The sequence below is a fragment of the Galeopterus variegatus genome, unplaced genomic scaffold (genome assembly GCF_000696425.1).
Source record: "Galeopterus variegatus unplaced genomic scaffold, G_variegatus-3.0.2 Scaffold13760, whole genome shotgun sequence".
NCBI classification, from domain to species: Eukaryota; Metazoa; Chordata; class Mammalia; order Dermoptera; family Cynocephalidae; genus Galeopterus; species Galeopterus variegatus.
In genome coordinates, this window is record NW_007739871.1 from 22,277 (window position 1) to 33,693 (window position 11,417).

Below are 11,417 nucleotides of genomic sequence, written 5' to 3' on the forward strand. Positions count from 1 at the left end.
AAGGGAGAGTTTCAAACACTTCGGGATTTGTGCGACAGTCGATCCGTCATATCACACAACTTATGATTCCACAACAGAAATATAAAGATTTTATTATCTGCTTCAGTAGCATCCTGTACATCTGATTATCTAAACTAGATTTCCATTATTTTTCTTATGCGTTTCCTGGGGCAGGAAAGACAATGAGAGGAGAGTGTTAGACCTGGTTCTAAGTTAGGCTCAGAGGAAGAATGGAGGCCAGAGATGAACTGCAGGATTCTCTATCCTCTCCAGATTTTCTTATGCTCATTGATGGAGTTTGGACATATTGTCCTCCCAGAACTCATGTGGAAATTAGATCTCCAATGTGGCAGTGTTGGAAACTGATTGATTCATGGGGGCGGATCCCTCATGAATGGATTGATGCTCTCCCTGGGGGTGGGGGGAGTAATGAGTGAGTTCTTGCTCTATTAGTTCCCATGAGAGCTGTTGTTTAAAAGACTCTGGCACCTTCTCTCTCTCTCTCTCTTGCTTCCTCTCGCCATGTGATCTGCTTGTACCCGCCGGCTGCCTGCGACTTTCCACCATGAGCAGAAGCAGCCTGAGGCTCGCACCAGGTGCAGCTGTCCCAGAATCATAAGTCAAATAAACCTCTTTCCTTTATAAATTACCCAGTCTCAGGTATTCTGTCATAGCAATGCAAAATGGACTAATACACTCATAAATGTCATTATTGAGAGAGCAAAGAATCATAAAATTTTAGGCCTTGAAAGATGCTTAGAGATCATATACTCAACACCCCTTTTTAAGGAAAATGAGGCACAATGACATTAGAGCTGCTTTAGAGAATAAAGAGAAATAAAGCTGGATAAATAAGATCTAGTTTGTCCATTCTTTTTTTTTTTTTTTTTTTTTTTACCAGTAAGGGGATCACAACACTCCGCCCGGTGTGGTCTGCACCAAGCTCAGCCAGTGAGCGCACCGGCCACCCCTATATAGGATCCGAACCTGTGGTCTCGGTGCTACCAGCACTGCACTCTCCCGAGGGAGCCACAGGGCCGGCCCTGTCCATTCTTCTTTTCAACAAATAATTATTAAGCCATTTCTATATGCCAGACACTATTGAAGACAACGGGCATACTGCTGATAAGACAGGCAAAAACCCCTGTCCTTGTGACATGTATATTCTAACGGGGAGGCCAGACCATAATTAAGAAGTAAATAATATTTCCGGGGGAGATGTGTGTGATGAAGCAAAATGAAATTTCTCTATTTTAGATAGGGTGATCAGTGAAAGTGTTTTTGAGGAAGTAACATTCAAGCAGAGACTGAATAAAGGAAAGCAGTCAGCAATGTGAAACGCGAGGGAACTGTACTACTCCAAATGAGTCAATCTGAGAATAATCAAAGTTAGTTGTGTTTTATTATAACATCTATGTTATATACCCCCATTAATTGTGTTTTATTTATAACATTTGCAGAATAATTATTTGAAAATCAGAAGGTATTTTCTCATACAAATGATGTTGAAAATCATGTTTGCTACATCTCTGGACAAGTCTACAGAGGCCTGTTTAACACGCTCTGTAACATTGTACTAACAGTGTTCTAGAACTTAACTGCCATTTAGAACCTTTTTGCAAAGGGAAAATTTTCTTCATAGACCAAGGTAGTCAAAGCAGAATTCTCAGGGATCTTGTGCTATAGAGAAGGAGATCTGCAGTTCTGGTCTTTTGATGAACCAGGAGCCAAACTAAGGCATCTACTGCAGGAAGTAGGGGGCCGGGGAGCTGGGCAAGAGTCAAGCCCTCATCTATATTTGTACTGACTTAACTGTTTCCCCTATTAGTTGAAAACTCTGAGAGCAGAAAGTAAAAACTTCTCTTCCACATTTTCCTATTACTGTGTCCCTAGGACACAATAGATATTGAAAAATATTTTGAAGAAAATTAAATTTGGTAAACTGCAAGTCTTTGGTGGGCAGTGACCTGAGGCTTCAGCACCAGGATAGCAGCAGCAAATGATGGTTTGTCATTGGCAGCTTTGATGGAGAGGGGAAGGGGAAGTCAAAAGAGGAGGAGAGCTCTCCCAAGCTGCAGAGGAGTTAGAAAAGGGATCGGGAAAGACCAGTTTCTGCCTCTAATTGACTTGACTGAGGCAGTGGCTCATAAACTAGAGTTCATTAGGTTTTGGGAACTAATCTAACTTGACAACTGGAGAATAAGATATGGAAGTCTTTAGTATTCCAACCTGCATATGCTTATCTATATAACCTGCACTTTTCTTACTCTCATTCGAAGTAATCACTTGAATATTTTAATTCTTCCAATGTCATTTCTGATGGAATTTCTTTTCCAATTCAGGACATAGCCCATCAGGTTAATGTTAGTTATTTATTTGCAACTTCTACCCAAACAAAACACAACAGTCAATCTAAAAGTAGCAATGAATCAGGAGTTTAACTATAATGGATTTTACATTCTTGACACCTGAAAGAAACCATTAAAGCTGGAGCTTGATAGCATTAAACATTAATTCTTTGCTGTTTTTAAGTCATAAAAAAGATTACCAAATATCCTCTGACTGAAGTTGTAGCTCTTTCTATTGCCATATTAATACCAAAAAGGCTTTATTAACATTTGACTCTGTTCCAAATTTCGTATAAAATTCTGTGGACTATTTTTCTTCTTAAAAGCAGAGTAACCACCACATGGGTGAATGTGAAAATCTCACATTGTTACCCTTTGTGATTCATATGATGCTTTGGGTAGCAATTATTAACCATTCATTTGTGAATGTAGCCCAAGAGAATGGGGGTATGTAAAAGTCTCCTTCTCATAAAAGTTCGAGACACTGCAAGTACGGGAGCTTGCGAGATTATGACTTTGTGCCATTAAGATTCCTCGCTGCTCAGATGCCTGGTCTAATGTTGTCAGTTCTCAGAAACTGACCCCAAACCACACTGGCTGAAGCTTGCTTTGCATTGTTCTGCCTTCCTTGTTATGTCCGGCTCCGTTTTGGTTTACTCCTCCACAGATTGCTGGGAGTCTTGTGCAATCTTCTCTCACTTCTGGGTGTTACACAGCTTCATTGTGCTGGTCCTCTCTTGTGGTGGTGGCCTCCTTTCAGTCCCCTCTGCAGAAAACTGAACAGGGGCAGGTGGAAATACTGGCCAGGTCGCAATTTCTTTAGGCACAGTCTGTGTTAAACAGCCATCCCTACCTCACTGAATCACAGAGCTGGGAGGTCTATTTGCAGCATATCAATTTAGGGGTCTGACACACCTGGTTCAAATCCTGTTAGTAACTTTGTGAGTTTGGTTAAGACAATTAACTTCTCATCTCTAAACTGGGCACAACTATATCTAACCCAAAGGAACTTGTAAGGATTAGATAAGACTTGGAAAAGCAGATGCTGGAAATGTGAGTCCTCTTAGAGATCAACCAGGGACTCTCATTTTATAATGAGAAAATTAACATTCAAATTAACATTCAAATAAATAATGTCATTTTTTGTAAGTGGACTTTAACCCAAGTCTTTTAATTTGCTTTTGTGTACAGAGAAATTTTAAGGATCCCTGTCCTGTGCCCCTGATGAAGGACAAAAATAAAAATACTCTGTGACTATAATTTTCTAATGACTTGCAATAATCTTGCACTTTCTCTAATCCTGGACCTAACCTAAGGTTCCCTTTCCTTTTATTGAGAAGAAATAGCCTCGGCCTGGGGCATATCAGTGTCTGCGTTTTCTATACCCAATATCCCAACATCTCCTTCTAGCTAAAGTTCAGGAAAGCAGTTCTAGGTGCTTTCTCCTCTTGCCCCCCAGGGATCAGGGGTGGCGAGTGAATAAAGCTGACCAATGAACAGTTTGTGCTGGGACTGAAGGGTGACCCATGAGGAGGCATGGACAAAGGTCTTTGGTTATCTCTGATTAGGTAGGTGATGTTACTAGCTCTCTTCAGAATCTGGGCTGGAGAATACTGCAAGAATTGGTCTGTGGGAAGCAAGAAGAGAATGGGGATAGGCACACAGGGCAAAGCAGAGATGCCATGAGAGAGACAGTCACAGACCATGAGAGGTAAATGTAAGGAGAAGCCTTCCCTTGAGCCATGATGGGTCCCATGGCCTTCTGATTCTGTCTTCAGTCCTCCCATTCGTCGCTATATTTACATCCAACAAGCATGAGCCTTGGGAGGTCAAGCAACTCTATTTTTGTCTTGTCCCTTTAAAATTCATACTGTGAGGCTAGTGACTTCCTCTCAATAAGATATATGGCAGAGCCTATGACTTTTCTGGTTCTTTTGTGGCAATAAATCTCCTCCAATAAGTAGTTAGTATGTCTAGTCTATTACAATAATTAAAACTTTATACTTAATTCAAAGTTATGGCTATTCTCCTTTCCTAGCTTGGGCCTACTGCTATTTCCTCTGCTGTGATCTTCCATGCCTCCTCCCTCAGCGCTGAAGGGAAGAGGGGAGCATGGGAAAGGGCCAGAAACCTCCCACTTGACTGACACTGTCTCAAGCTCATGTCCACTCTCTGGTCTTAGCCTGTATTTAATTTAAGGCTGACTCCTCTCATAGGAATGTTTTTATAGGTTCTTCAGAGAACTACTTTCTCCTTTTCAAGTGATATTTCGCCTGCATTTCCTTGATGCAGGGGACATTCTGTCCTTGGAGGACGGTAACAACTTCTACTTTGGCCCCTGGCTCTCAGTATCCCCCATCCACATACACATAGACAGGCTCCCTGTTTCTCTGTTGGGGCACTATCATCCTCCCTCCAGTCAGCCCTCTCAGGCAAGATTTAACACAACTGATCCCCAGTTCTCTCTCACAACAGGTCCACAGGAAACACTCTTCCACTCTTTGCCCTGACATCCTCTGGAGTGCAGGCCTAGCCCAGGGGAGCAGCCACCTCTTCTGTGTTCTGCTATCAAAATGGTTAGTCATGATAGATCCCCAGTTCTCTCTCACAACAGGTCCACAGGAAACACTCTTCCACTCTTTGCCCTGACAACCTCTGGAGTGCAGGCCTAGCCCAGGGGAGCAGCCACCTCTTCTGTGTTCTGCTATCAAAATGGTTAGTCATGATAGCTTAGATTACTCAGGGATGAGTCATGAAGTAGACTTCAATGTCCCCCAAACTGTAGGGGACACATATTGAATAATTTGAGGAGTTTTCTTTTTTCTTTTGCAATTTAAAACCTGGAACATGGGTGCATCAGGGTGATCTGCAAGGATTTCAGCATACTGAAGTCTCTCAAACTTGCCGAGTAGCTGAGTGCCCAACATTACATTGAAGTATTCTTTCATCTCTGCCACAACTTCATTAACAGCATACTCCTTATTATCTGTGTTTCCTTGAGATTTCTTGTAGTTTGCATAATCCTCTAGAATGTAGTCCACATTCTTCTTGGCAGGAAGATAAAAGAGCTGTCTTTGCTTGGTAAATAAGTCCCAGTCATCAACAAGCCGTGGTTTTAGCTCTTCAGGAATCTTTACTTTAACTTCAATTCTGTTCATAAATGTTTCCTCATTTTCAACAGTAGGATCGACCAGGGCCATTTTCTTCCAAGGAGGCTGAGGTGTCTCACTGGTACTGCTACCATCTTCATTTCTAGGTGACTTCGAATCTTTTGCAGACCAGATGTCATCTTTTCTGGGGCAGACCCTCTCATCTTCCCCTCTGCATATTGCTCCTGAGTGGCTTTTTGAAGTTCTTGCTGTTTCTGCAGAGTGGCGTCCATGTATTTGAGTACTCTGCTCTCTGGAACCCATTGATCCTGATTTTTATTCCAACCACTGTAATGTATCAAGTATTTCACTTGTTTGTCCTTTATGGCAACTGTTGGAAAAGTGGAACAATTTAGTCAGGCTCCCCGTGCCTCAGAGCTGGTTCAGAGTGGTTCGGCAACATTGTGGATGTGGATGGAGTGAGTGCACCTGCAAGGCAGCACCACTTTGGCTGGTTTTTACTGTCTTGGGTGCCTGCCCTGCACAGCCATGTTTCTCCAGACCTGCAGCTTCCAAGGACTGTGTGGCTGGCTGCCTAGCTTATAGACCTGCGTGAAGGGGTCTGGTGACCCAGCCTAGCGTGGAGGGGTCTGGCGACCCAGCCTGGAGTGTGAAGGGTTTGTGACCCAGTCTGTGAATGGGCTTGAGGGGTCTGGGAGCTCCAGACCCAGCCCTAGCTCAATCATTGGCCCAGTCAGTGCAGGATTATTGGCAGGTAAAAGAGCTGCGACAACTAGCTGGTCACCTAGCTTTACAATTGGCGTCACGAACAGGATTAAGAGCTAGACAATTGATGCTGTGAGTAGGATTTGCGACATCACCTTGGCATTAGCCTTGCAGTAGCCCTTGTACCCAGACAGCAACCGGTATACTCTTTGCTTCATAAAGAAGAGGCCCATGAAAGCACAGAACTCACTTACCCTCCTGGAATTTAGGCTTTGGGTCCTGCTTCAGCATGATTTATAAGTGATTTGCCACCTCCTCCTTCTCCCATCAACTCCAACTCTTTGAGGAGTTTTGTTAAAGACCTTCCATCTTTTTTTTGGTGGCTGGTTGGTATGGGGATTCAAATCCTTGACTTTGATGTTATCAGCACCATGCTCTCCCAAGAAAGCTAACTGGCCAGCCCAAGACCTTTCATCTTGATTCAAGGTGAAGGAGAAATTACCTTTGCCTGTTACTTTGGGGGAAAGTGCAGGACTTACAGCACACCAACAGATTTTTCCAAAAATTGTCCCCTAATTTCTAACAATCTTCTCTTGGTCTCTCCAATTTCTTTTATAATCTGGAAATTGGGGGTCAAAAAGGTGAAACTGGTTTTCTGATTTGCCATATTGCAAGTCTACATGGTGGTTTCTCATCTCACTTCGATACATGACATCCATTTTATTGCCACCTCAATTTAAATTGAGATTTAAAAAAGCTTTATTTTAATATCCTGTTTCATTTACTATAAACACCCCCACTTCCCTAAAACAGCTTGAGTTAATCTCTGTTCCTTGCAAGTAAAGCAGCCTAACACAAACCCCATGATCGTGGTGTTGGAGGAGGATTCCAGAAAAATCATGGAAGAAAGAATGCCTGGGTAGAAGGGAGAGAGGTAGGAGAAAAAGGAGGGATAATGGTAGTAAGGCTTCAGATAGATTTAAGAGTCCTGTTCATAGTCTGTGTGTCCAATTAGTGGCCCCCAAAGTGTTACATTCGTTCTATTCCAGAAAAATCATGGAAGAAAGAATGCCTGGGTAGAAGGGAGAGAGGTAGGAGAAAAAGAAGGGATAATGGTAGTAAGGCTTCAGATAGATTTAAGAGTCCTGTTCATAGTCTGTGTGTCCAATTAGTGGACCCCAAAGTGTTATATTCGTTCCGGGACAGAGTGGCTGCTGCTACCTGGATGGTTAGAAGTGTCTAAAACTAATGGCAAATAAGACAATCCCATAGCAACCATTTTCTCATGGCACCTAAATTCTGCTATACCTCATGACTTGACCAGCAAATAATTCAATATATAAATGTTATTACCACCCCAAAGTTGGATACAACAGCATAAAAATTTTCAACTCAAATAAATCATCCAAATTTCTGATAAATATAATGGGTTAAGTTTATATGAGAAGATCACTCTTCCTACTTTAAAAATGTAAAATGAAGAAATGCTAGCAAAAATACTAAAAATTTTAAAAACATACCAGAACAAAACTTTTTAAAAAGTATAATATTGATGCACAAATACATAGATCAATGGAACAGAATAGAAAGTACAGAAAGAGACCCAGATATGTACAGGAAATTAAAGTATGATAAACTTAGCACTGAATCAGTAGGGTAAAAATGGATTATTTGATAAATGATGTTGAACGATATTAAAATAAAACTTTTTAAATCTCAACATCTGGTGAAAAAATAAAGTTAGACTTTTATCTCACACAAAAACAAAGACTTAAATATGAAAACAAAAGAAGAAAATACTATAGAATTTATTCATATTCTTATAAATCATAAAATCAAAGACTGATAAATTGGGCATTATAAAAGTACAAATTTCCTCATTAAAAAACCCATAAACAAAATGCTAATGACAAATGGGAAAAATACTTGCAATTTATATCATAAAGAGCTAATCTCCTTAAAGTATAAAGAGTACCACAACACAAATGGAAAATGGATGAAGGATGTGAACAAATGGTTCACAGAAAAGGAAACTCATATGGCTCTTGAACTTATGAAAAGACACAGTTATCATCACTTTTAATAAAAGAAATGTAAATTAGAGCTACAAGATACCATTTTCTACCTATAAGACTGGCAAAGAACAAAAAGTTGGAATACATCCACTGTTGTTGAAGATGTGGGAAAATAGGCAGCCCTATGGACACTGGTAGGAGTACAACTTGGTATTCAACCTTTACAAAGGACCACATTTACCAAAATAAAAATAAACAGATTATGTGTCCCAGCCATTCCTCTTCAGAAATACACATAAGTGTAATGACATAAATATAAGGATATTCATCACAGTACAATATATGTAAGGATATTCATTGCAGCATTCTTGTAATAGTAAGACTGGAAACAACCTAAATGCTTATGAATAGGGACTGTTTTAAAAAATTATGGTACAACAAAACAACATAGCCACTAGAAGAATGAGGCAGTTTTAATATGTACTGATTTCTAAGGATGTTGATATTGTTACATGAAAAGGCAAGTGAAAAATCATATCTGTAGCATACTATTTGTGATATATATGTATATATCGATAAATGCATAGAATATTTCTGCTGGCTACACAAGAAACTGTTAATATTGATTTTCTCTGCGGAGAGGATCTGAGTGGCTGGGGGATAGAGAAGAGTAGGAAACTGACACTTTCACTCTCTTCTTTTGAGGAGGAAACCTTTTGAGAAATTGGAACTCCAAGCTTAGACTGATGTGGGGCCAAATTTATACTACTACCATGGTGCAAAAACTACCTGAGTTGAGAAACTTACATAAAAATTGGTCTAGAAGTAGGGCTCCCTGGCAGAGGATAATGGGAACCACTCCACAGGAACCCCTCTGCAATGCAGGGCACCATCACCAGCTGAGTTCTGGACTGTCATCCACCACAGTGCTGTTTTGGGCCAGATTTCCCCCATTTATTTTATTCTATGACTTTCCTGTCTCTGCATCTCTGATGTTCTTTTAAGCCACTATCCTCGCCTCAGTGACAGACAGATAGGTGTCCAGGTCTACTGCTGGGGTGCTTCATTACACCTGCTGCCATCCTGCTCCATGCCCTCTCTACTTCCCATCTCATGTTTGATCTCTCTCTCTCTCTCTTTTTTTTTTTTTTTGGTCACAACTTAATTTACCTGGGCATTTCTCTATAATCATTCTGGTTGTCCAGTTTGGCTAAGTTGCCTTAGCTTGCCTCAGGTGAATTATTTCTAATATAACCTGGCCCCAGGACCCTCATACCCCAGTGGGATTGTTACAGGCCCAGGCATAGAGGCATATAGTACAGACACCACTCACTGAATGAAGTTTCTTTCTTGAAGTCAGCTGGTTACAGGGTTTCTCCACCAGCACCTGTCCCTTTACTTCCCCTTCTCAGTTTCATAGGTGGTCCTGGGATCACTTTTCTACTGCCTCCCTCCACCTTTACCCTTAGGCTCACAGCTTCTTTTTCTGACAGCAGAGAGTCATGAATGATTCATGGAGTACCCACGTTTTTCTTCCACTAAATGCATGTCTTCTAAAGATTTTTTTACAGAACTTGAGCTAGCTTTGTTGTAACTGACCTGACATTTTCTCTGCATTGTCTTTAACTGTACTGATGTCATTTTGTAAAGAAGTGATGAGTTTAGCATGTTGTTTGCTTCCTACATTCTTGTACTCTTCCCAATATTCCTTCTCACTGAGTTTCTCAAGAAATACTTTCTCAGCATTACTTATTTGTGTGCGCATATCTGTTGAAAAGAAAATCAAGACACCATGTCATTTCTATTGTCCTTACAACCATGATATGTTGCAATCTGGTTTTATGAAGTTTGATGAGGTCTGATATTAAAATGCTGTTAGTTCACAAATAGTATTTTATATCCATAATTTAGGTAAATCTAAATTATTCAAATTGTTGTTAATCTATCCCTCATGAGTCAAAATCAAAGTAAAATTAAACTTCCAATTTTAAAGCAGATGTGTGGTTTGGGGCTTGATTGAAAGATATAATAGGCAACCCATTTGCCTAGGAACCCATAAGTTTAAGTTAGTCCTGTGATAGCTTAATAAGAGTTCTAATTCATACAATGTATTATATCATATGTACTCTTTATTAGTAAATTGTCATTTTTCTGGCCATTATGACTTTGAGCAAAAGTGATTTCAACTTGTGTCCTTCTCAGGTTATTGGCGACCTTTTTTGTAAGTAAATTGTTTGATTCAGTCATCTAAAGTTTATTTGTTTGGACTTCTCTTGTATAGCATATGATACTCATGATAACGTGTCTTTTTCTACCCCTCACTTTATAAGACTTCAGAGTGAAAGTTCCACAGTTAAATATGAGTATGTACAAGTATTGAGCTATCTCAAACATATAAACTTTCAGTTTTCCCCAGCATACCGGTCCAACTTGATTCAATCTTTAGGCCTGCATATCACGTTACTGAAAAGGAAGCACTATAAGGACCCAAGTACAATGAGCTTGATGGCTGCCTGGCTCACCATCATACACCACCATGTCCGAAAGCTCCTTGAAGGCCAGGCCACATCTTATGCATCTCGGTAAATCCAGCACTTAGCATGGAGCCTGGCGATATGTTGGTGCTCAATAAATATTATTGAATGACTGAATCATTCCAATCAGGCCAGAGGGATGTTCTCCAGTCCAGAAGTCCGGAAGGACTCTGGACATGTTAAGAGATTTAAACATGATTTTTAAATCTCTTAACAAATGGTGCTTGTTACTGTCATTAAACAATTATTAATAATACAGTAACCCAGATGGGCAGCTGTCCTATCATCTAAACAGACAGCTACTGTTGCAGTCCTGTGCCACATCGGGCCTTTGAGGAGGGGGGATGGTAGGTGTCACTGAAATTTTTGAAAGAGAAATGGATATAGTGGCTGTTCTACTTTCTTAGAGCTCCTTTTCCCTCCATTTTAGTAAAACACACACACACACACACACACACACACACACGCACACAGAGATTAAAAAAATAAAAGCTGACATCTGANACTCAGGAGGGGCCACTTCACTGGCACTAAACATAGTTGCAGAATTCTTTGCCAGGTACTTTAGGAAATTGTGAAGATAATTCAGTAATAAAGCAAGGCTCTTCTCATCCATAGGTGTATAGGCCAACATTGCTCCAAATTGTACAAATCTCAGTAGATGTGGTGCTCCATACACCTGGAACATGGGTGCATCAGGGTGAT

The 11,417-nt window shown here is 40.5% G+C and overlaps 1 protein-coding gene across 1 annotated transcript in view; it reads right to left on the reverse strand.

Moving 5' to 3' along the window:
• Positions 1-10,716, reverse strand: part of LOC103581720 (mortality factor 4-like protein 1) — a 26,746-nt gene extending 16,030 nt beyond the window's left edge. The window contains 3 exon segments of the mRNA XM_008563489.1: positions 5,189-5,712; positions 9,778-9,945; positions 10,701-10,716. Of these exon segments, the coding sequence (XP_008561711.1) occupies positions 5,189-5,712; positions 9,778-9,945; positions 10,701-10,716 (708 nt within the window).
• Between the last annotated feature and the right edge of the window lie 701 nt (positions 10,717-11,417).